At 39.6% G+C, this 26408-nt stretch overlaps 3 protein-coding genes across 3 annotated transcripts; 2 read left to right on the forward strand and 1 right to left on the reverse strand.

The window, feature by feature from the left end:
* Positions 1-6521: 6521 nt before the first annotated feature.
* On the reverse strand, positions 6522-9058 carry LOC137914694 (high mobility group protein B1-like). Its single transcript, XM_068758193.1, has 5 exons — positions 9002-9058; positions 7700-7857; positions 7435-7580; positions 7157-7331; positions 6522-7071 (listed from the first exon to the last, which is right to left on the reverse strand). The coding sequence occupies exons 2-5, from the start codon at positions 7853-7855 to the stop codon at positions 6934-6936; spliced, it is 615 nt and encodes a 204-aa protein (XP_068614294.1). The 5' UTR covers positions 7856-7857; positions 9002-9058; the 3' UTR covers positions 6522-6933.
* A 1204-nt stretch (positions 9059-10262) lies between these two features.
* Positions 10263-11554, forward strand: LOC137914699 (testis-expressed protein 26-like). The gene is given in 6 exon segments (XM_068758197.1): positions 10263-10269; positions 10454-10535; positions 10622-10787; positions 10875-11031; positions 11153-11320; positions 11394-11554. Coding segments are annotated over 6 exon segments (741 nt in total).
* Positions 11555-13319: 1765 nt separating this feature from the next.
* On the forward strand, positions 13320-26019 carry LOC137914700 (cilia- and flagella-associated protein 337-like; the record flags this gene model as incomplete). Its single annotated transcript, XM_068758198.1, has 25 exons — positions 13320-13387; positions 13762-14014; positions 15161-15214; positions 15302-15385; positions 15492-15557; positions 16568-16798; positions 17421-17506; positions 17603-17695; positions 17775-17820; positions 17913-17959; positions 18865-18982; positions 19485-19554; positions 19725-19965; positions 20055-20160; positions 20655-20806; positions 20998-21100; positions 21254-21360; positions 21451-21530; positions 22320-22374; positions 22461-22506; positions 23139-23198; positions 25287-25440; positions 25535-25630; positions 25717-25775; positions 25887-26019. Coding segments are annotated over exons 1-25 (2608 nt in total), but the record flags the coding sequence as incomplete, so codon positions are not given.
* Between the last annotated feature and the right edge of the window lie 389 nt (positions 26020-26408).

The raw sequence follows: 26408 nt of genomic DNA on the forward strand, positions 1-26408 counted from the left end.
TAGTAAAATAAAATAAATAATAAAATAATAAAATAAATTAAAAACTGGCAGAAATGAATCCTCCTGGATGTACCTCAAAATCTTAATCAAACACTTTGAGTGATTTTTTGACCTGTTATTTTACCTTATTTCCCCACTGACACCCTCGTCAAGGTCAGACGCCAGAATCACGGCGAACACAGTGCCGATCGGACTGTCCTCAGATACTATGGTTCTGTAGGCCTCCTCACTAAAGTCTGGATGGTTGTCATTCACATCCTCCACGATGACATGTATGGTTAGAGTACCTGTTAGAGGTGGCATACCTTCAAATGACAAAGAAAATAATTCACTATCAAACTATTTGAATTGATTTTGACAGAACAGGGTATTGTAACATGAATATCGTCTTATCAGTCACCTGAATCAACAGCAATGACGCTAAGGAAGTATAATGGCTCCCGTTCTCTGTCCAAGCTGTGCAAAATTTCAAACATGCCACCCGGAGTGATGGAAAACAACCCATCTTTATTCCCTTCCTGTATAAAATATGTAAGTTGGCTGTTGATGCCTAAATCTTCATCCAAAGCCCACACCTGAATAAAATAAAATAAATACATATATGTATCAAAATTAACATAAAAAACATGTTTCATTCGATATTAAATGAATTCTTTGGGAACAAGAGCCAGTTTCACCTGTTGTGCCGGGTGAGAGGCATTTGCCCCATTCTCCATCACATTTATGATCAGCGTTTCTGGGTTAAAGATGGGTGCAAAGTCGTTAACATCCAACACTGTGACACTTAAAGCAATGGTAGCAGATCTGGGTATATTGCCCTGATCTGCAGCTCTTATAAGCAGACCATAGTCAGAGTACTTCTCCCTGTCTAGTTTACCCATGACCGTGATGTCACCTCGAACTGTGTCCACCACAAATGGACTGGCCGGGGCCAGGACGTACCTCACTTGTCCATTTATCCCTATGTCTCGATCAAGAGCTCGGACCTGAAACAGACTGGTTCCTCCGGGAACATCCTCTCTAACCGTCAGGTTGTGGGTGCTTTGTGAGAACTCGGGGTCGTGGTCATTTGCATCTTCCACGTCCACCCAGAGATCCATAGTGGTTTCCATCCTGGGTGAGCCTTTATCTGTGGCACGTAAAGTAATAATAAGGCTATCTTCCTGCTCTCTGTCTAATGCTTTTTCCAGGTATATGTTTCCACTTTTGCTACCGATACTAAAGGTGCCACCAGATGTGCTGTTTAAATAATACAAGACCTCCCCATTGGATCCAGCGTCTTCGTCCTCAGCGTGTACCCTCATTATGACAGAATGAAGCAGAGTGTCTTCCGGTACGCCGACTGTCCTCGTTGATACAAACAATGGAACGTTGTCATTGACGTCTTCAACCACCACAACAGCTTGTGCTGTGCTGGTGAGCTGTGATGACACGGGCTGGGCACAGTCGGTGGCCGTCACGGTCAGATTGTAGAAGGGTTGTCTCTCTCTGTCTAACTCTGCCTTCAGGCACAAACTACCAGACGGGTTGATGAAGAACGCTTCCCCGTCATCTCCAGCGACCAGCTTCAGCTTCAAGTCTCCATTGTCACCTGGCACAGAAGGAAAAAGTAAAACATATTTCATTTTAGAAACTATTTGCAGCCATATTTGGAACATGGTAATTCACTCATGATGCAATGTCTCGAAAAAGTTTTATTTAATGATACGTTTTCCCGTCATGTTTTTTTCAATACGTGGAAATTCAGACAATTCAGTCAGATTTGATCATGAGTTTACGTTCATGCCTTAAACGTGAATAACGTTCACTACAGAGAATATATATATATATATATAGACATTTCTCTACTTTCTCTTAGTAACAATGGACTGAACACATTAGATTCATGCACAAATTTGCATTAAGTTCATTTAAATGTACAATAATCAATTTACACTTAATCTCTGATATGTAGTTAAAAGAAATTGCATGAATTTATTAAATGAAATGAAAAAAAATCCTCATTCGTTTGTCCATTCAGTCATTCATTCATTCATTCATTCATTTTCTTAAACACTCATCCTGGTTCGGGTCAGGGGGGCTGTCCTCTATCACAGCTGATATTGGGCATGAGGTGAGGTGGGGTACACCCTGGAAACATCGTCAGTTTATCACAGGGCCACATGACAAACAACAAATCACATTCATGCCATCCATCCATCCATCTTCTTGTAGAAGAGACAACCTCAATCATGTCGTCTGCAGCTGCTTTATCCGCCTTGCTGGTCACGGGTGTTGCTGGAGCCTATTCCACCTGACTACGGGGCAGAGGCAGGGGACACCTCGGATGCGTTGCCAGCGCATCGGGGCAATGGACAATTACATAAATCACACCTTTCCATGCTCTTTATTTAGACACCTCAGCTTTTGCATGCATCCATGTTTTTCTCGCTGAACTCACAATAAATCGGTCCTCATATTTTGTTGCTTTCTTTTTTTAGAGTCGTAATAACGCAGCCATGCACTGTAAGAATGTAAAGATTTCCAATGATACTTGTTTTATTATTCTCTGCATATATATATTCACATCTACAGCAGGTTTGATACTTACCATGATCTTTATCTGACACATTCAAGGACAGGAAGCAAGTGCCAGCCCGAGTGTCTTCCAGCAACGATGCAGAAAAAGTGTGCCGACTAAAAACAGGGGGGTTATCGTTCACATCCAACACATTGAAGTAGACTCTGACACTGGACACCTGAGAATCCCCCTGTTGCACCACCACAGTGACTATGTAGAAGCGTTGTGTTTCAAAATCAAGGGTTCGGGATAAAGAGAACTCCCCTGAGAGGGAACCGAGGAGAAACAGGTTCTCCCCGTCATCCTCCTCCACTGAGAATGTGATCGGCGTGAGAAACGCAAAGTCTGTTTCCAGCTTTCCCACAACTGTTCCTGTCAACACATGGATAACGCATAATTACTGGAGGATCTAGTGCGCTTAGACTGAAACACACATTTTGTTGATTATTTTCAAAAACAGAAAGTCAGAAAATATCTAAAATACATTTGATAGAATGAGGAAAGTAAAACTTAAATTAACTAATTAACATGGAGAAACACTTTGCTGTACACTATACTAACCTGGTACTGTGTCTTCTGTCACCTCAAAATGAACGATTTTAGAGAAAGCCGTCTGTGTTTGCCGTCTGTTATCAGCCAGTAAGCTGACTGTGTGACGTTTGGCTGCAGCATCAACAGATGCATGATGCCAGAAGGAAAGCAGATGTTGCTCATAGACGTTATCTGCAAAATGCCTCTTCCTCACACTCACTCCTTTTCCAGTTGATTCACAAGAGGATGCAATAATAAATACCTGATGAGTGAAAGAAACGTAAGCTTCTTCTCAAAAGTGATATTGTCAGTAACAGGGAACTTTTGAAGCATTTTAATGTTACGTACTTTTCCAAGTATCGGTTTAGACTGGGACATTTATTTTCATAATATGTAAATGTTCTACATATTCAAAAGCTCTGTAACTTTATACATTCATAAATTGCAACACTAAAAACAAACTAAAATCATTTTTCATAAAAACCTGCTGCACAAAGCCAACTTACCACAAACAAAAAACATAAAACAGTACATTTTCTTCCAGGTCCAACAGAGTCCATTGTAAAGTAAACCAAAGCAAACTGCAATAAATGAAGTCCTGGAAACGACACAGCATTACCTCCACACAAGACCAACAAACAGATAACTTTAAAAGCTGTATCCATGGTGATTACTCAGTCTTTTCAGCTTGTATTCCTAGCTGACACGCCCCTTTGACGTCACTCTATGCAAATTGTGCAATTCAAAAAAAGTTATTTTTGCCCACACAAAGCAAAAGTTTTAACGTTTGATAGCATACAACATAATCTTGAAATGAGTTTACATGCCCCTGCATTCTTTATGAAATTATCTCGAATTCTGAAAAAAAACAAAAACAAAAAACGTAAATAATACATGTATGCTTTGCTGGTTCTGTCTGTTTAATATTGTCTCCATCACTCCATGTATTTTGCTATTGAGGTTCTCCTTGTGCAGATGAAATGGATGGTTTAAACAGTTGCCTCCAGAAGCGCATCTTTAGAGGGAGCCTTTCTTGTGTCAAGCCAGACAAAGGATTCGTTTATTCATTCAGTAAAAGGAGAGAAAAGAAAGCAAACTCTGTGAGTTTGGGGGGAGCTGGCATAACACTGCTGTACTGACTGTAAATTTAGATAAACAGGCCATTACAGCAGCAATATATACATTTAGTATGGACTAGTACAGTATTTACAGACTAAGGCTACTGGGTGAAGTAGGAGTACAACTACTACTGAATTTCCCCCTGTAAAATCAACTGCTGTACAGTTTATGTTAATTACCTTCACCAAGGAGGTTATGGGTTTTGACAGCATTTGTTTGTTTGTTTGTTGTTTGTTAGATTGTGGAAAAACTGCTGGATGGAGCTTGATGGAAAAAAAAATCTGAAGATGGGTCTCGGTCCAACGTCGATCCCATTAAATGTTTAGAGCGAGCCCAGATGCCCGTCTTGTATTCCTTAGACTTTGAAATGCTGTTCTCTGGGGGTGTACACGGCATGCACTGGACTGAAACTCAAGAGGTAATTGAGGGTTCCTCAAGGAGCTTCAGTATAATTTGGAATCAGCAGTAGATGCTCGACGGATGGTTTCAAAGGAGTCCAGATGGACTCTTGAAAGTACATATTCATGGAACCAACACAAAATTATCGAAGAAGCTTTTTGCGCGGATAACTACTCAGCTAATGATGTCAATGTGAATTCAATTGTTTAAGGTATTTTTAATGGTCATTGAATCTAAAAATGTTAATAAAATAAAGATGATAATTTTTTAGGTAAATCCAAAGGGAATGGGCTGCATGGCAGAGGTTTGCGCTGTCTGAGTGCTTTTCTAGTTATGTATGTAATTATCGTGTTACGCCCTCTGACAGGAGACCTCTGTGACTTCATTCATATTTGCAAACACTTTTGAGAGGAAGGTTCTTTCCCCCTTTTAAGCGACCGTGAGGCTATATCCAATTACACACAGTTGGAACTTTATCCCAGCAAAGAATTACAAAAGGTCTCTTGCTGGAATCACTGGGGACGTGCACACGCACGACACGGAAAGGTTTCTCCCACAAGTGTTTAAAAATAAGACAAATCTCACGTTTGATTCAGTTAAACTCCAACACCTGGGATTTAACCTCCTTTAAACCATTTTTAATTCATTATAATATCTATATACTGCAACAATGTAATGCACAGACATTTAGAGTCAAAACAATGAATTGCATCAAGCTATTAATTAACATTATGCTACAATCAAGCTCACTGATTTTCCTGAGGGACACAGTCTTTATGTTGTGTTAAAGTTCAACAGAAGTCCATCTCAGGATTGATATCTTTATTAATAAAAGGTCCTTAAGTTCTGAAAGCTGACTTTTGTTATTTGCTTGATAGTTTTACTGAGCAAGGAATAACATTCTGTGTTGAATGTGTGTCCTGAATCAGAACGAGGCCGACAAATGTCGCTGTTTGGCAGCAGTTTCATCGGTTAACGTTATGTATCACGCACTTCCCTTTATTGTGGCGCCCCCTTCTGGGTTTCAGATGCAACAACATACAAGAATTCAGTATTTGCAGTTGCTTTTCAAATTTTGGCAAAAGAAGAAAGTCTGGTGCAAAAAAGATGAATCAGTCAGGTAAAAACACACATGCGCACGTACACACACACACACACAAATTTCTAGGTAAAAAACAACAACTAAAAACTCTCGAGGCCACTGATTCTTGAACTCTTGCAAAGCTTTTAGAATATTAGAAGCAATAATTAATTTGTATCTAATAAATTTGACCCAATTGCTCTGCAAGATGCTCTGTCTGACACGACAAACCAAAACACAAAGAGCAATGCCCATTGGCTGATCAGTTCTATGGGAGAAAATAAATCACTATCATAGCTCCCAGCCCTTACATTTATTTATATTAACCCTTTTGCTTCTATGCTTTTGAAAAACATGTTTTTGATTTTGTGTATTATATTTTGAAAACCTGCGACCGAAGACAAAATGTGTTTATTTCCTGCTTGATCTGGATTTAGTAGTGATTTGTGTTTTGTTTGTATTTGTGTAAACTGTGAGGCATTGCAACCATCTGTATAATGTTTTGTGGTGTGTTTTATAAACCCATTCGGGCTGGGCATTCATATGCAAGACACAATAATAAACTATGGTAATCAACCTATACAAAAGTACTATGGAAGTTAGTTTTATCATTTGTAAAATAAATGTAAAAAAAAATAAACCTGGCAGACTCATCCACTCATTTGCTGCAAATATTGTTAAATTAAGGAATGTAATTAATTACTGTATTCATGGTGGTCATCAACCGACTATGCGTTTCACATTTAGAGTATTTCATTTCAGACAGCTTGTGATGTTGAGATAAATCGGAGGGAAAAAATAACCCAGGTTTTTAAGAAAAGACAACCTTTATTGAAGACATTCTTCAATGTCGACAGCTGCATTTGATATTAGAGTGGTATTCATTATTCAAAGAATAAAAAGACATTGGGACGCCACGTAAAAAAATATTTTCCAAAATAAAGAAAAACACACTACAAACTCAGAAATCTCATTTTTGAGCTTTAACACCTAAATACACTTCATACTGATTTGCAGTCCTAAATTGTTACTTCATATGACAAGAAAAAATGAACTACCACTGGAAAATCTCAAACTTATATGTAGTGTTAACTTTACAAAAAAGGAGAATAACACTGTACATCTTAAAAACATTAAATATACACATTATCTTGTTCAGTCTGACTTCTGTTTCAAGATGGTGAATTGAGTATACTGGGATTATATGGCATAAAGAAAACATCACGTCCCTCCCTTACGCAATCTACTCGTCATCCTCGTCGTCTTCTTCCTCCTCGTCGCCTTCCTCCTCGTCCTCTTCCTCCTCTTCCTCGTCCTCTGCTGCTGCAGTGGCAGCAGATTCTGGATCCACTTTGCCCTTTGTGCGGTAGCAAATGATATCCTGTGCAAAGCGCAGCAAATGTGTTTTTACCACTAAAAAACAAACCTGAACGCATGCAAAAACTAAACCTAGTGTCGTCATTTACCTTGTCATATTTCTCCTTCAGCTTGGCAGCCTTCTTCTCATATGGCTGCTTGTTCTCTGCAGATGAGCCGTTCCACATCTCTCCCAACTTCTTCGCTGTGTCCCCAATTGTGAGCCCAGGGCACTCGCCTTTTACCTTGGGGCGAAAGTCGGCACAGAACAGGAAGAACGCAGACCTGCGGCGGAAAAGATCAGGCTATGTTTAAGATATGTAATTTGCATTTATTGTAGGGGTGGGGAAAAAAACTGAGTGTGGATGGAGCTGAGCATGGTACATACGGTGGTCTCTTTGGGGCATTGGGGTCCTTGAATCGCTTCTTCTTATGGCCCTTCGGGGGAATGTAATTCCTCATTTCTTTCTCATAACGCACCTTATCTAGTTTGGCCATATCTTCAAACTTGCCTTTCTCTTTTGGAGACATTGTCTTTTTGGAAACAAAAATTGGAGCTGATACATATGCACACATATCAAAGCAATTGGGACTATGTAAAGAAATAAAAAGAAGAATATATATATATATATATATATAGAAATGTATTTTACCTTCCAACGCTCTGAGCATTTCTTGGAGAACTCTGCGAAGTTAACCGAGGCATCGGGATGTTTCTTCTTGTGCTCCTGTCGGCATGTTTGCACAAAGTATGCGTATGAGGACATTTTGCCTCTGGGCTTCGTCGGATCCTTAACCATCTTCGGCATATCTAGACGGAGAGAAAGCAAAGCTACTTTGAGAGGAATGCATCAGAGTCCAATGATTCCACCACATTGTCCGCATCTAAATATCACCAAGTGTCTTCGGCTTGCTTTGTCACTTCCATCCATTGTTTAAATCGGGCTATGGGGAGGAGGTGACTGGCAAACATGATGCCCATTTGAATACTGACGTAGACATGCGTAAACTGATCTTTAGTCCCATTATCCATTCACGAATACAAACATGGGTTAAAAAAAATACTTTAATATGTTATACTATTTAATTATAACACCCAGCCTCTTGTTTCACACGTTCTAGACGGCTTGGGGCTGTAATATAACCCAAATGACTTCATTAGCATTAGCCCACGGCCTTGTATGCCGTAGTGCGCTAGCCGTTAGCCGTTAGCCATTATGGCTCAGGTCTTGCTTTGTCTCCTCTCGCTCGTGCCGTTAGCTTGATAGCTAGGCTAGCTTGCTTTAGCCATTTGGCATGCCACAATGCTGATTTTCAAGGTGACGATTAATAAAATGGCTGATTTGATTGCGAACAATAGCTAGCGGGAGTGCGTTCATACACCATGCGGGTTTTTTTTTTTTTTTTTTGCATGTCACGGGCCCCGTTATTTAACATTGACGGCCTTTCTGGATAGTTTAGATCGCTGAATTTGAAGTCTCAATGAAGGAAGGAACGATAATCTGGAAGATCTGTGCTCCGCCTGCACCACAGCCCCCCCGGGGTAAAGAAACGCTACCAGATCAGAGCTAACTCATGCTTCTGTTCTGCCTAACCGCTAGCTAGCGCTAGCATATATGATGTCATCACGGTCACATCATCCAGCCTCCATTGTGAGGTTAACGCAGAAGACCGTTAGAGTTAGCGCAACATTTTAGGTTGGTAAAACATTGTAATTTGCGTGGCAAGTGAATGAGATGCCATTTGTTCGTTTATTTTATGGCTACGGATCGTTTCATCGTTCTTTTACTAATATCACTAAGGAAAAATGTAACAAACCGGTGCTAAACCGCAGCCATTCATCCAGACATGCGGTTTGCAACGATGATGTGGAAACCTCCCCCCCCCCCGTTTCAGCCGCAGCGCATATAAACTAGTCTTCGGTTAAATGCATTTTAGACATTTAGAACGCTTACCTCTACACTGGTGTAAGACGCCGCTCGTACGGGGCTACGTCTCAAACAATGGGATCCGGTAGAGCGCGGTTCGGTGCCTGGGATCAGTGTGTTTATCCCGTGCGTAAAGCCCAGGCTGTCGGACATTGGCTGCCGTCAACTCCTTGGAGTATCTAATTGGACACTCGCTGTCTCAGTCACGCCGGGAATACTTTGTTGTCCAAAAAAACTAGACGCAGGAATGGCGCTCAACTTGAATGTCAAACAGAACTGGACTGGGAAAACGAGGAATAAGGACCTTTATCCTACAATGGAGTAAAACATATTTGGGATTAAGTCAATTAAACAAGTTATTCTTAAGTACATTGTTTTATTCTTATGGTACTTTATAACGCTTCTATATGTGGAAAATATATTTAAAAAAAAATATATAGCACGACATAGTTAAATAGACAAAATTAAAATGTGATCGAAACATTATAAGGTAATTGGTTTAGTAGAAGTGAGTCTGTGAATGATTGAAAAACGCCCCCAGACACACAGGAAGGCGGCCATATTGGATTGAAACCATTCGAGACCATTCCGAAAATGTATTTTGTGTAATAATCGGGCACTCAGAAAAAAAGGTTATATTGTTTTTGCCGGTTGGAAAACTCAATCGTAACCATGTTGTTCTTTTGACGGTGTTGCCGTGGCAATGGCCGGCATTCCCCATGTTAATCAAATGAGTGCGACACAAAACAATCATCAATCTTATGAAAATGACATATTAGCATGGAAACGTCCCAAATTTGCCACATACATTCTCACACACATGCCGGTTGAAAAGGCAATGACACCCAGGCTGCACTTTTTACGCTGTTGCCATGGCGATGGCAACCCCTCCTATGGGGAGGGGTCCGACGCCAACTTTGTCGGACAGCCACGAAATTCGGCACAGACATGCGTCATGTCAGGGCAAAAAAAAAAGTATTATGGCCACGCCCCCAGACACACAGGAAGGCGGCCATATTGGATTGAAACTTCAAAACTCCTGATGGCAGATGGCCATATAATCCAAATAACGATTTGACTAAACTGTGAGCTACTAATGCAGCTAAAATCTAAACACTTGTGAAGCACTCAGGACAAAAGCGGCGTGCGTCGGCGGGTCAGCTCAACGGCCTGTCGGCCGGCGAGGGCCTACAACGCCGCTTGCGGCTTTAATTTGTTATTACTGTTGCACTTTGATTTACAGTTATATTACAGTAATACAACATTATGTTGTGTAATAGGGTATAGGATGGACAGTAATATTTTTTGATGAAATAATTTGTACTAGGTGTCTACATGTCTGTAGATAGTATCATGTATCTGCATAGGAAAGTAATGCACATTTTTAAAGTTACAATGCAATGGTTCACATACAATCTAACTTTATTCTAGAAGTATTATATTATATATATATTATATATATATATATATATTTTGCAGTGGGTAAACAGTGGTGGGATCCTTATGAAACATCAAATCAAAGGCAATTTGTCTACTGGCCAAATTCAACTGAGAGTCTGCTGTAAGTTCTATTTGTAGGTTTCTGACTTTACTGAATTTGAGTGTCTGTTGGTGTGTAATAGTATGTGCATGTTGTTGCATGTGCAGGTGTCCAACATCAACTTCATTTATATATTCTTATTCACGTCCTGCTCCTTTTGGTTCAACTGTGTACAATGAGGAGTTTTGCTGGAAGCCTGCCTGTAAAGCTGAATGCATTAGCACAGGAACAGCTGCAGGGCAGAGGCGGAGGAACAACCCACATCCGAGTCAGGTTGATATTCAGGGTGTATTAGCCTCCATTTTACATTTGTAGTTGAATGTCATGCTTGACCTATTGAAATGTACCGTAACCTTTAAGCTGTTCACGGCATGGAGGCTGCCGAGAAAAGCAGTGCAGAGCTCTGAGTATACTGGCCACGTTTGGAAATGTTCCACATGTGAGGAGAAGATCCGCGAGGCCTTGACAGCACAGTACCGCTCCATCTACAGTTGTGACTTCATGGGTACGCCTCAAGGTAGGGAGTTCACAGTCTTGTGTCTTTAAAGCATCATGGCAATCTGGCAGGTATAAATCAGTCATTACTGCTTTCTCTCAACTGCTTATTTTCTTTCTTTTATGGTTGAATTTGTTGACAGGACATGATTATTCCAATAATGCAGAAAGAAGACTCACAGCTAAGCGCAGCAAGCAGAAAGTGGCTAGTGACACAGAAATGAGGGATAATTACCAAAAGCCACAGCAAAATCCGGAGCTACTGCCCAACCATAACAGCACAGACTCCAAGCTGGGCTCTCTTGGTATGAGCGCTGATGTAAATTCTGATAGTGGTTCTTACATATATTTAATTATCTATTTGGTTTCTTCTCCGTGTTGCAGTTCCGACTGTTGTGCAAAGGCACATCTGAAAATATCAACAGAAGAGATCAGATTTGACCAACTGCAACAGGATCTATGGAAAGAGAGTCTCATGTGAGGAGAAGTCTCTGCTTCCTCAGGAGCTGCAGCAGTTCCACAGAATTTTACCTGAGGAGGGTTAGCATCCCCGTGAGCCTGTGAATGTTTGACTGTTCTAACCGGTGCATTGCTAATTTGATTGGATCATTTATGTGCTGTGTCCTTTGGTTTTACAGAAAAGGAGGCACCTCTTTGGCCTCCTTCAAAACGGCCCTAAAAATACACCTTTTAGGGGGACAGAAACGGAGATAGTCATCACGACTCTCTCCGGATCAAACCCCCCCCCCCCCCTTTTTTTTTGTCCACCTACGTTGCACATATTAATTTCCTTAGTAATTTATTGTAATTTATGTAATCTATTGTCATTCATTGTCATTTTGCATCAGTGGTGTAATTTATTTTAGATTAATTGTTAGTTTGCATCGGCGGTGTAAAATCATTTTATTTTTCTAATGTTACTTTGCATCACTTGAGTTATCGAATATTGGTTTTATTTTTATTTGTATTGTTAAATTTGTATTGTTAATTGTGGATGATTTATGTACGAAGGACTTTCAACGGAAACAAGACCGCAAGGGCTTTTTTGAAATGCTCCTCTTAGACAGGATGTTTGACTTTATTTGTACTGTAATACATGCTACTGTGTGACTGTACTTGTACTCTAACATTCTATCTAATAAATATATTCATTCATTCATTCAGGCTGCGAAAGACGCTTATTAAAACAGGGAGACAGGGACTAAACTTCCAGCAGTCATTAATCCTTGTTCCCTAGACTGGATATCAAGTTGGCCAGGACCTAGCTGAGCCTTGTGGCGTATACTTTTTGTGTTTATAATTTTTTTCAATAACAAATGTTATAACTTAAGGTCATATATTAGTAATAAAAGTATCTTGCGTAATACATTTTTGTGTACAACATATTTATTTTGATCATTAAATGCCTGCCTGCAGGGAGAATAAAGTTTATTTCAATTATTTAATTTGATGTACCGTACCAATTCAATTATTGATTTACGCAACCTACACGTTACAACATCCCTAGTGGTCTAGTGGTTAGAATTTAATATTCTCACTGGGTGGCCTGGGTTTGATTCCCACTCAGGTAACATTGTTTTTGGGCAGCAGTGGTTAAATGGGTTGGAATTGGGTTGGAATCTGTAGGGTCACCGTTTCAAGTCCCGGCTTAAACAATGTTACGGAGTGAGAACTGGGGACTGGAGACGGGCCAGTCTACCTCCAGGGCACTGCCGAGGTTTACTTGAGCAAGGCACTGACCCCCCTTAACTGCTTTGGGTGCACCGATCATGGTGGCACCCCTCTCTGCATGCCATGAGGCCCCTACATATATGCTTGTGTGTGTTGATTTTCAGAGGGGCCCATAGTAGGGTGAAAAATAACATTTCATTCTGTGTGTTTACCATGTGTGCATCATATATATGACAAATAAAGAGTTCTTTCTTTAAAATATAGTGCAATATGCATAAAAACAACTTTTATGAGATGTATTAAATGTGGAAATTAATCTAGTTAAGATGTAAAATTACAAAGTAAACTGTTCAATATATTGTTATCTTAATAAGAATGAGAGGGTGACATGGATGTTTCTCCCTCGTCAAGCAGAGTTTTCTTAAGTTTTGTGTTCACACTTGTCACCCTTGGTTACCTATAGTTGCCATGGGGCCAAGCCGCTCTGCTCAGGTGTAATGTTAGAGTGGGTTTCAGGTAGGTTAATGTGAGATCTGCCTGCATGGGAGCATCTGTTTGCAGGATAGACTGAGGAAATGGTCTGCGCTAAAGTCAGCTTATGACATCACATCAATCTTTAAAATAGACTTTCTGACAAGGATGCCTTTGGAGAAAAAGGTTCGCTCTTCTTCAACTTCAGGAAGATTAGAAACAAAACATGGGACCAGGTAATCATTTACACTGTTGTTGTTGTTGTTGTTGTTGTTGGATGCCATCCCTCTTAATCATTAACCATTTTTATGTTAACTTGATTACACAGTAAAGTTTTTACACAGTCGTTTACAGTTGCCATGGTGCTTGAGCTGTAATTCGTGGCAGCACTAGAGGGAGTTACTGTAATCAAGGACAGCTGGTCACCTGGATGATGATTAATATTAAACAAGAGTAAAACGTATATGTGGTTTCAAACACTATATTGCCTTCCAAGGCTTAATACATGCACAATAGTGTTCCTTTCAATGCAAAAGTATTTACTCATAATAATGATGTATACTAAGTGCAGGGCATGCGTTCAAGTAAAATAAAATCTCAAATCCTCCAGCATCCTCTCTGAACTGGGGTGTACAGAGGACTGGACGAGAAGCAGTTCAGGGCCAGGTAGTCGAGATCGGAAAGCATCAGCATCAAGACAAGTGGGCGTTGGTGAGGACAGAAAAGAACAGCCTGAATGGTGGGTCCGGGAGCTTCTGAGACAGAACAGGCGAAGCCATTCCATCACACTTGGAGATGAAGCGCAAATCATGAGACAAGTGCAACATAGTCATGATTCAACTCACAGACACTGCAGCCTGCAGGTACAGTTAAAAAAAACGTTGTATGAAAGTTATCCAGGGTAGAAAAAGCATTCATGTCTGGTTAACTAATGTTCCTGTCTCTAGCCTCAAGGTGTCACAAGAGAGCTACGCTGCTGCACGTACTAACATTGTTTTTCCAAAGTAGTCAAACTAACCTACAGTTAAAGTCCTGTGTTATATCACCAACCAGCAGGAGAGCAAACGAGCAATATTGGCAAAAAAAAAAAGACATTTAAAAATAATCTGACGATCAATTTACTTGCAGCCTGACAGCGCCGGAGGCAGATCAGTCTGTCCCAGAGCCTGGGTCAGCCAGGCCAAAAGCAAACAAGCATAAATACCAACTGTATAGTTCAGGTTTCAGGTTTCAGATTGACAGAAATGATGGAACTATGGCTGGTACAAATGCACAGGCCGAGGTTTGTGGGTTGCAGATGTCAGTCTCACTTCTTGTGCTTTAATGCAGTGAGGAATGTGCCATAGCAGATTAGGCAGACCAGGCTCACAAGTTCAAAGTTATGCATCTCTTATAATGGGATTTGTAAAGTAGTCAAGGTTATGTGAGCACTTTAGTATTTCCATCACTCTGACTGATTAAACAATTATCTCTGCATTTCAGGAGGCACCATGGGAAAACCCACGCTCATGTTACAACCTTGAGGAATTAGGCTGTTTATCTCTGTTATTTATTAATGATAGATCAAAGAGTGTCATGGACCGAGGACCCGTTGCTAGGGAACTGCAGAAAATTGAAGAGAGGCCATTAACACAGGGAGCATGGCCTGTCATCTGGCCTCATGCAAGTGTCTCATCTCTTTTGCTGGCCATTAAAGACACTCATTATTACTCAGAGGTGAAGCCCTAATCGTGCTGCTAATGAAATAGGGCTCAGTGTGAGGCGAGCACTGTTCATTTCTCCTGTCTAAACTTGGTTTGTCTTTTTTAGCACTCCGACTTTATGAACTCTCTGGTGAGTGGATTTGAGTTGTCTGAAAAACACACAGAAAGAAAGTTTTACAATTATATATTTTCTGCAAGTTGACCTGTTTTTATTGTACTTAATGCTCTCTAATAATAACTTACACACACACCATGCATACACAGTAACAGGATTAGTAATTGATATGTCACCACCACCGCTTTCAGATCAATGATATGATATCGCTCACTGACCTCCGGACACTGAAACTAGCATTTGAGGTACTGTATAGTCTCTCCTTTTTAAAACCACACTGAATGTCTGATGAGTCATTTCCAGTAGATTTGACTGTCTGTTTCTCTATAAAGGAATTTGAAATGAGAGGTGTGACATCCATCAATGTGAAGAATTTTGAACGTATATTGAAGAAGTGTTTGAGTTTGCCTACAATGGTAAGATTGTGTCACATTTCTCACTCTCATCTCTGTGTTTCAGTGCTTTGCAACTACCTCTCTTTTTCAAACTGCCAATGTGCTTCATTCTTTTTCAATTTCACAGAGCAATGCACAAATTCAAGGGTTATTCAAGAAGATTGATTATTTAGACCAAGGAAGGATTTCATGGGTGAGCATCAAGTCATATTTGCTTCCTACAGAGGATACAGCCTTTTGTTCTGAGTCACGTGCTGTAAACAGGAATTTACAGATAAAAAAAAGAAAGGCCACAATAATGTACAATAAAAGTTATCCTAACTACTATAATAATGTACCATAGAAGGATTTATAAAGCAGCTCTAAGTGCACAATACAATTTGAGCTAAATCATGTTGTCAAGGACCCAGGTGACCATGAAACACATGGTGCTGTTATTATTAGGTTATTAATGGTAGGTTATAACCTCCATTCATGATGGATTGGAAAGCTGAAAACTTTGTCCCAAACATTTTCTGATTGAAAATGAGTGCATTATTAATATTTATGTTATTTTCAAGTCAATAATTCCATTATTTTCATGGTTGAAGAGGCACATCTCATAGCTTTCTAAGTATAGGTCAAGGTGTTTGTCCCATTTCCATGGTGCTGTATTGCAAGATTTGATACAAGAACTATGTGATTCTATTTTTAAAAATGCTTTCGCCCCAGCTCAAGACGTCATTTGACAAATTAGAATAAAATGATGATGCTTTTTTATCTCAAAGGCCACAGTTCAAGTTCACTGTGATATCATAATATTCTTAATGATCTGCAAAACTATTTTCTGGTTATGATTCAACCCTGTAAGAAGGGGAAATTACAAACATATTTCACTTTTGGTCAGACAATAGATTGACGGTGCCCTCCTTAAAACTCTAGTGATTACATAGAGCTTCATATCCATCAATATACTGCAGTTATAATTTCCAGTCCACCAAAAATGTGCTCACTGCCCTTAAATCCCTTCAAGGTTTTTACATACAGCGCATCAGTGTAATTATTGTGTGTCTGAACAGATATGGGAATAAACTGCACAACTGTGAGGTGTTGATTCGTGTTTGTGTGTTGACTATTTCCTCTTTTTTTTTTACCGAACCGTTATCCTGACTCAAGATAAATGGCAGAAAACATTCATTTTTAACACTGAGTAATCTGACGCAGGGTGACTTGTGCACATACACGCTGCAGGAGTACAAAGAGAGCCAAGCCACGGCGAGACGCAGTAAGCAGGTGGCTTTCACTCTACCAGCCACTGTGAAGACGTTGCCTAATGGCATTCCCACCAAAAACATCCATTCCAGCCACGATGGCACCGTCGTCACGGTGCAAGAAGATGGGACTGCTTGCCTCTGGAGCCCTGAACTTAAGCTACTGAAAACCAAACCCATGTTTGTATGTATTAACTTTTGTATTCTACTTCAAGGAAAATCTTATTCACTATGTATCATTGTCCATAAATTCTTTAAAAAGACCAAAACCAACAATGTGATAGTCTTAATATATTGGTTCTGACTCACAAATATGAGAATTAAAATAAGGTTAAATCATTTTCCAAAAGAGCATAGCCAAATTGAGCTGAATGGTGAAGCGTATCGATAGTTCCATCAGGAGGCCTCTCTTTACACTCATTCACCGACAGTCCTTGCTGCTTGTCTTGCTCCCTCCCTGTTGTTTCCACTTTCAATTAACCAACCAGAAAAAAACTGAGATCAATGGAAAAGTAAAATTGTTTTGGCTGCACAGTCCAACCTTGATGAATCAATTGTCATTTTTGCTTCTTTTCTGGGGATAATCAAAATACAGCAAGCCCCCTGGCTTAACCTTTACTCTAATCATATATCCAATGTATGATCGAAACAAAATATCATGAACCCTTGATATTATATTATATCAGGTCTGTTGTATTGGATTAAATCACCTTATGTAGCTGTAATTTGTGTAGTTCCACCAAATACATTATTCCATTTTGGCATTATGTTGTTTTATATTGGTGGAAAGTTTATTTTCTCTGTAGATGGAAGGACCTTCGGCCAGGAAGTCGAAATGGGCAAGTGATTTCACTCTAATGGCGGAGTATAACAAGATGATAATTGCAACAGGGTAAAATCTAAATCTAAATGAATTAAAGATATATATATATATTCATAGAATACTTTGATTTCTGGATTTGTTTATTGTGTGTCTCATATTGAGCAGAGACAGAGAGATCCAATTATATGAGCTTTCGACTCTGGAACCTTACTGCCAGATCAGCACGCTGAACACAGTCCCTTTGACTTTAGGCTACCGGCAAGTCATACAAACTCATTTTATCATTGTGTTTCAATGTATCAAGATCTGAGAGACAACTTTGTGTCTTTCCTTACAGCTACACTGGCCGAGATAAATGTTGTATTTTGTATGGAGATACTGAGGTAGGATCTTTTGTTCAAATGGAATCCATGATTTCTCACACACCACTTAATTAATACTGAGATTATGTTAATATATGTATGTTTTATTTCAGGGATGTGTGGCTATCATTTTAATATCCTCTGTTGGAGATACCCTCAGGTATTCGTGACTTTCTATATGTTCCATCTGTGATGGAGATGGGACATATATAATGACAAAAAATAAGTTTTATGTTTCTTCTTCAATCAAGTCTCCTTTCAATGAAGCGTGTTTTATATTTCTTAAAGTAATTGCAAATGTATGCTCCATGGTATCATATGTGTTTTGGATAAGATCTTCTCTTGGGTCTGAAACTAAATTTACATAAAACTAAGGTAATATGTGACCTAAAATGCGAGCTTGAAATAATATTTTTTTTTAATGAAGCAAAAATCTAATTATCTGTCATCCAAATTACTAGCAGCAAAAACTTATTTGAACTCTAAATTTGATAGCTAGTTTTATCACCTTTAAACAGCAAACAAAAGTGTCCAAATGCTGGAGGTCAGTCTGTGATATCGCTGAGCTGGAATTCTGGCACATCACTGTGTACCAAATGTAATGAGAACAATGTCTTCCAAACAGTTCAGCATTCATCTCCAGATGCATTGTGGCAAAATTCAAACATGCCTTAATCATCTTGAAGGTTTTCCTCGACACTGTCCCCAGCTATGTCTTTTGAATACTGACCTTCATTGAGAAGAGAGAGGCTGCATGTCCTTGGTTGTTTTCTCTGGCTGTTTTCTGAAAAGATATGCTACCTTCCAACGCTTTCGGGATGAAAACCATAGATTTAAGTTTTATTTAACATTAATCACAGTTATATTGTTCTGATACCAATAGAGCTGAGTGCATGTGCATGGATTATGTAAAATGAAATATCTTGTTTGAAAGATCCATGAACCTGTTGCCATATAAAAATATAATAGTAAACTACACTTTCCCTTTTCGATAGGTTCCTCAACTGATCAATTAAACTATGTGGTTTGTGCATATGTAAGGCTAGGCAACTTCTCTTTTTATAGATTATGGAATAAATTACCAAGGACTGAGAATATTCCCAACATAGAGATGGAAAATGCAGTGCTCTCTCCGAATGTGACATTTGTCCGATGGAAGGTTCATAAGGATTGGGTGACACAGGTGAGACTTTACATATTATCCCACAATATAGAATAGAATAGAATAGAATATATAAATTGTCTCCGTAGGATGGCTGGGCTCAGCCTCAGAGATAAGAACAGGAGCTCAGACATCTGGGAGAGGCTCAAGGTAGAGATACTCCTCCGCTCAATGCGGAGGAGTAGCGGCTCTATTGAGCGGATCAGCTGGGTGTTTCGGGAATTTGGTCAGGATGCCCACTGGATACCTTCCTCAGGAGGAGATCCAGGGCCAAACCAAGGGCTAGCTGGAAATATTATATTTCTCAGCTGGCCTGGGAGTGCCTTGGGATGCCCCCAGATGAGTTGGTGGAAGAAGCTGGAGAGAGGAGTGTCTGGGCTTCCCTGCTTCAAACTGTTGTCCCCTCAAATTGAATCTGGATAAGCGGTTGAACATGAGACCAAGAGAACAGAACAGATGCACTTGCATTGCAAATAGATTAAACCAGTAAGATTATGCAACTAACTCTCCTCTGTATATTTAGGTAAAATACTTTCCAGGTCTTCAGACTGTTGTCTCCTCATCAAATGAAGACTCTTCTTCTGTTGTTATAGGTAATTTCTGTTTGCATGCAGACAAATCATCAAAAAAGTTATCTGTTTACAAAAACATGATGGAATTTTGCATTCCAATACACATTCAGCTATAATGTTAAATACTAAGCTGATGAGTAAATAATAATCAGAAATAAAAATAAAGATGATAACCTCTCTTCCATCTGAAGGTTGTGTGCTGCCCTTAACTGATGCTGAGCAGCAGTTGACCGAGATTAGAGAGGCCTGCTATGAGGGTAAGACCAAGAAGGTCCAACTGAACTGGACGTCTCAGCTTCGGGCTTCGTGTGACCAGACAACTTTCACCATCCACAAAGGTGTCACAACCTTTGACCTTTGTGAGAAGCACAGCTTGCTGGTCACTGGAGGCATGGACCGACTCATACGCTTATGGAACCCATGTTTTTCAGGGTGAGGCCCTAGAATTCAGTGAGCATTGGTTGAGAGGATTAGAACTATCTCCAAATACCACATCGTCTTGATTCTGCGTTTCTTGTCAGGCAGACCACCGGTGTGTTGAAAGGCCACTGTGCTCCTGTCACCCACCTCTGCATCTCGGCAGAGGACAGTCAAATATTCTCTGTCTCCACAGACGGAGCTGTGAAAGTGATTTATGACTCTTACTTGAACTTTAAGTCATATCATTGCTACTACTAATTGTAGGCTGTACATGATTTAAATTAATCCCTCTGAGTCCTTAATTTTATATCCCACTTGGAGTATATATTTGCAGAGACCCTGGATCTGCCTGTAGTTTCTATGTTTGTCATTCGCTCTGCTGAATTCTTGCCATACATTTTTGGGATCAGTGGTTCTCGGGAAAGATGATTGATTGTTGACTCATATTTCCATGACGTTTGGTAGTTCGCCAAATCAAAGTGTCAGGAACAAGAATCATCAACCATCTGTCTTTGTCCAGAATCGTTTACGGCATCAAGGGCGATTTTACAAACAGCAATAAAAAAAAAACCTTATTAGGATGCCTGCAGAGGAAATCTGAAAATACATTTACTTGTGTTGTAGTATTCTAGAATGGTATTGCTCTTCCTCAGATATACTATATGAATTTTCCTATGGGATTTCAACTGTTTCCATTTCAGATATGGGATATACAAACTCAGTGCTGCCTGCATGCAGTGGCGCCTAAAGCAAGTGGGATTCGTGGTGACATATCTGCATGCTTGTATTCGTCGGCTATGAAATCGCTCTACATTGCATCAGACTGCATGTCTGTTATCTACCTGAAGATAAGGTTTGTTTTTTATTTCTCATATAATCCAATGTGCTCCAAATATATTGAGAAAATATTCTTGTGCTGTGATGTAAGGATGGGGGGAAGTTCTCAAATGACAAAATTCCCACCTTTCCATTTCCATTCAGACAAATTTTCTTCCAAATTCCTCTATTATCTGGTATTCATTTTTGATCTCTTTCCTCTGTCAGGCCGAGGCTTCGTAGACATATGACTGTTTCACATAATGATCCCGTAACGTGCTGCGGCTTCAGTGAGGAGTTTCGACAAGTAGTCAGCTGCACCGAGGGATCTGTGAGTAATTTAGCACTTAACAACACGGTGGGCACAGATGAGGGATTTTACACTTCAACTGAGAAATGAATCCAGTGTGGATTCAAACTTGAAGATGATACTTGGCCGACGTGCATTAACTCAGATGTGAAATTAAAATTTTGTTGATTTCAGGTGATTAAAGTCTGGGATTTTGACACTGGCAGACAGATTTTTGAGTTTGTTAGCATACATGACCTGTCTATCATCACCTGTATGACCTTTGACCTGAAAGGGAGGAGGTACAGTACCTGAAGCACCTTGTGAATCATTTCACTTTAGATAAAATATATTTTGCCAAGAACTATATTATTGTGTTCTGGGGTTTGTAGACTCATCACAGGTGGAAGAGATGGTTGTCTAAAGATCTGGAACTTCAACAATGGTCAGTGCTTAAAGACACTGAAGAAGGGTATGTGAGAGAAATCTCAATTCCACCATCAACACAAAAAGCTTGAAATCATACATTTATAAAACCAACCGCATGAATAAACGCTGTTACTGTACATCTCTGCAAATCATGCAAAAAGATGAAACTTTATATTTTGTATGTTAAAATTAGCCAATTTGTGACAACATTGTAAAAATATGGCTGCATTTAGACACAAAAGGAATAGAGGAGAAGATCCTGCTTTTTTATAATTTTATTAATTACAAAAGATGCAGCGTGTAAAAAAAAAAATATTTAAGAAGCTTAGCAGAAAAGATTAAAGCTACCCAACATATTTATTATTCAGCAGACTTGTGAACACCACAGCTAATAAATTGAACAACACATCTTAGGACTCTGCTGCTGCAGCCAACAAGGTGTGTCATCACAAATGCATTGTTCAATTATTTCATTTATCTGCAACAGCAGAGCCCTAAGATGCGTTGTTCAATTTATTAGCTGTGGTGCCCCAAAAATGGTGACAAAAATGTCTCAACAGATGCTATAAGTTCCTCGACCAGGTCAGTGGTTGGTTGAAGTTGTCTCAAACAGCAGCCTGTTTCTTTGCAGCCGTTACTGAGCTTTCCACCTTTCGGTATGAAAGTCAGCCCATAGTAATCTAATTTGAAAATATAACAGGCATTGTAGAAAGAATGAGATATACGAAGTGCATCTGTGGTTTTCAGAAATGTGCAATGCCAGCATTTTATTCTGGCGGCCGGGGCTGATATTTCCAGTAATTGTGAAAAATGACTTTGAATGTTGCTGTAGATGGTGAATGTCACGAGGTGTGCGACTGCATCTGTCTGAAAGTTCACAGGAACTGGTGAGTAATGATGCAATATTTGACAAGTGTCCTTGGCTCAGTATGAATTTCAGTCGATGTTTATTTTGGGTAATTTATGTTTCAAGCTACGTGATGTCTGTCGGCCGGGACCGGAAGATTGACATTTACTCAGTGAGTAGAAACAAAATGACTGAAGGTCTTGGTATTATTTGTCAGTTTGCTTTTAGAAATCCCTCCAATTATTTTGTCTCCAATTCCTCCATCGGCTTACACTCCACTGCATTTCAATAAATGGTTAAATAGAATTCAGATAACACCTCTGTTGCATTTGTGTCACTTCCAAACGACCTATTCTCACCTATAAATAAGGTTCTCATTGACATCCAAGTTAAAAATAAAAGTAACAAGCATGGAAACCCTTCCCAATGGAAGCTTCCGTTCCGCATAAAGTCATAAAATAAATAAAAAGATAAGTGACAGAGCAGGGACACCTTATGGGCCAAACAGATTTCAACTGGGGGCCTGTGCTCCTCTGGCCCCATCCCCGGATCCACTAATAGATAGATAGAAATAACTTTTTTTAATCCCTTGAGAAGGCTCCCTCAGGGAAATTAAGATTCCAGCAGCATCATTGAGCGCAGCCATGTAAGCAGCCATTCATTTAGAAGGAAATGTGCAATTATTTTGATGCAAGGTGAAAGAAATGTGTCCTTGTCCACTTGATAAGAATTATGTCTTTATGATCCAAACATAATAAAATAAATATATTGACATTCGCTGACTGTGCTTCTGTGCTTTGCCAGGACTTACCGGAGGACCTTCATCACATTCAGAGGCCGCAGCCTTCATGGCAGGACGATCTGGTGATTAATGAATATAAAACTGTCTTGACAGTAACTTTTTAGAAAAGGAGTTCACACAGATCAAGTCAATTACTTCAAAGGGTTCTGGCCATTGCTCTTAACATTTATGTCCACATAATATATAAACATTGGATAAATACAACAATTTTCTTTCATTTATAGAAACACACACCTTTATGTGTTAAAAATGACATAGTATCTGGTTAAATCAGCAAGGAAAAAAAACTATTTGTTTCTTCATTGTACCTTTATAATCAAATATGAAATATAACTGCATTTTGCATTTGTGAAAGTAGTGAAATACGAGTGCAATACCTCAGATATTTAATGTAATATTTCATTATATTTGTTTGACAGACATGATTATAAGAATCAGATTAAGACATTATGTTTAATTGATGTGCATACTACAAAGAAAGTACTTAGTAGTATGTGGAAAAGCTCCTTGCACTCTGACACATTGTGTATTATATAGTAGTAGTATACAGTATGCTTTGTCAGTTCTGCCCATTTGCTGCCTCAAACCTCTGATTGTCTGCGTGGCTGTAAAGATAAAGCTTCCTTGCTGATACTGCATTCATACTAGAGCGTTACACAGAGGAAGCTAGTCTTTAAACATGAGAAGAAGGTACAGAGACATGCAACAAAGGCTTCCTGATACCTGTCCCGCTCGCTCCCAGAACATTTGTAGCTCAATTGTGGAGTTGCCTCATCCTCACGTAACCCTGCTTATTACTGGATAATAATAGTAAATTGTATTTATCAATCGTGTGTAGTAAAGTCTTCCTTCAAATTAGAAAGACAATTTATGTCCTCCCCATCATAAAGATTTTCCTTACAGCCCTTACACACATATTGCAATGCAATGAAGACTCACCAAACATCAAGCAGAAATAATGACTGAGCACCGTGGACATTCCTGCAGATGAGCGTGCTCATCATCGAAAGACAAACAACGACACATTCATACCTACTGGGAAGTTTGAGCCACCTATAATACTTCTCTTTTGGACTGTGGGAGGAAGCCAGAGCACCCGGAGGGAACACATGCAGACAGGGGGTGGAACTGAAAACTGGATTGTCACTAATCCTGTATGATTCACAGTAGGATGTGTGTCCTCTTCCATCTCGTCATCCTCGTTTGTGGATTTTCCAAATTCTTTTTCATTCATGGCCTTCAGGAAGAAGATCAATGGGTGATTGCATTGCTTAACCACTCAGCCAGTGAATCCTCCAGATGGTCAGTCGCATCTGATAAGAAAATAAAAAACATGACCAATTTCAGCTGCGAATACAAATGACAGGAACTTCAACAATCACTGTCAAAAGTGCCATCTGCTTTTTCTGATTTATGTGGCTTTTTGTTGGCAGGATCACTCTGAGCAAAAACAATTGCTGTTGAGTTCGGTGAGAAACAAGCACAGAAAGCACAAGATGAATGAACAAAGCGTAGTGGCAGTGGTAATCTGCTCGGCGTTTTCACATCAAGAGATGCTTTGATGAAAAATGTGTGACAGAATGCAGTACGCAAAATAACATCTTCAGTGAAAGCTTTTTGACAACAGTGGCTTGAAATACTTGAAATAGCCATAATTCTGGTAAACAATTTCGACCAGAAAGACTCTTTCTGGCTTTCAGAATGGTGAATTATTCTTTGTTTCCCCCATGTTTGCTTACCTGTAGTCTATGAGGTGTGCAAATAGAATCATTAAAATTAAGCAATGGCCCTTTATTGATAAGGGTACAATGAGGAAACGAATTCAACTCTCGTGAATGAAATGTGAAAATGAAATTTGTTATTTTTCACAGTGAGTTTCTTTCACAAATAAGAAACAGAGATGGCTGATAGGCAGATTATTTTACCCTTTAAAAAACAGAGCAGTTTGCAATCTTTGTGTTCAGCTAACCTGCTGCTAGCAAAAGCCACCTTGAAACAGATAGCATGGCAGAATAAAGGCACAATAGATGGACTGTAACACCCTGAATAGTGCTAATGACTTAATACCTATCAGACAAACACTCACAGCCTTTTCATCTGCTCACATAAACAAAAAAAACCTTCTCTTTCCAAATCTGATCTTTCCTCAGAAAAATGGTCATAAGGAGGACATCCTTTGTTTGGCGCAGTGCCCCCCATTTCTAGCCACCAGCAGCTATGATGGAGAGATTATAGTGTGGAACATAGTTTCTGGACATATACAGTGCCGCTTTGTCAGCCCTCCTCTAGCTGAACATGTTACAGGTGAGTTTGGAACTTAAATGTGAATGATGATTGTGTTCAATAAAAGTTATTGCATCTATCACAGTAAAAAAAAAAGTGTTTTCGTGGCACACAGACGATGACGTGAGTGTTCCAAGCATCACTTTTCTGCAGAACTGCAAATCACAGCAGTCTTCCTCAGATGCAGCTCTTGTCTCATCGGGAGCAATGGGTCAGTATTATGAGCACTCTAATTACACGAAATAATCGCACATTATAACTTCCCCAAAATGTCTTTATGTATGTTCTCCTGCACAGGTTGTATAAATATCTGGAGTGTGCTCGGCGAAGGAAAATATATGGGCAGCATCAAAGCTGTAAGATGTTTGAATCAACAACCTTTCTTGGTTCTAGTTGAGTCACAGCCAAATAGTGAGCCTGCATGTCAGCGACTAAAACGTTCAACCACTTTTATCCCCAATTTACAGTCAAGATTCAAACAAAAGATAACAAAACTGGCTAAAACAGAAAAGACATCATTGCTGTACGCTGCTGACCAAATCGGTTACATCTACATTTACAACATGGAGAATTTCGCCCCTCAGAGAAAATCCCCTGGAGGTTAGCACCTTTTTTCTCTCTCTCTATTATTAAAAAGCATGTGGAATTCATTTTGAGGGTTTTCTTGTTTCTTTTTTCACATTGACTCAGCTGAAAACTTCTGGCGTGCCCACACCAGCAGAATAACTGGGTATGTAAACATGCACCGCACACATGTATTGTGTTCTAAATATAATATCAATAGGCAGAGGCTGTGGATTGCGTCCTTTCATTTGACAAGTGGCATGCGGTACGCTGGATATCACTATAGGTGCGAAATAGCCCAGGAGGCAGCTGCCACCAGATGTAGCATCAGGAGGATGATTTAGTGTGCATGCTGCCGGAAATGTCTACTCCTATTTCATCTCATGTCTCTCCCTTCTGGTCCAGCCTGCAGATTGTTGACATTG

Source organism: Brachionichthys hirsutus, unplaced genomic scaffold (assembly GCF_040956055.1).
Source record: "Brachionichthys hirsutus isolate HB-005 unplaced genomic scaffold, CSIRO-AGI_Bhir_v1 contig_1000, whole genome shotgun sequence".
Classification (NCBI taxonomy): Eukaryota; Metazoa; Chordata; class Actinopteri; order Lophiiformes; family Brachionichthyidae; genus Brachionichthys; species Brachionichthys hirsutus.

Coding starts and splice junctions, on each gene's coding strand:
- LOC137914694 (XM_068758193.1), bottom strand. CDS start 7,855: ATGCCGAAGATGGTTAAGGATCCGACGAAGCCCAGAGGCAAAATGTCC. Junction 7,332..7,434: donor AATGCCCCAAAGAGACCACC/GTATGTACCATG, acceptor TTTCCGCCGCAG/GTCTGCGTTCTTCCTGTTCT. Junction 7,072..7,156: donor TGAAGGAGAAATATGACAAG/GTAAATGACGAC, acceptor CGCTTTGCACAG/GATATCATTTGCTACCGCAC.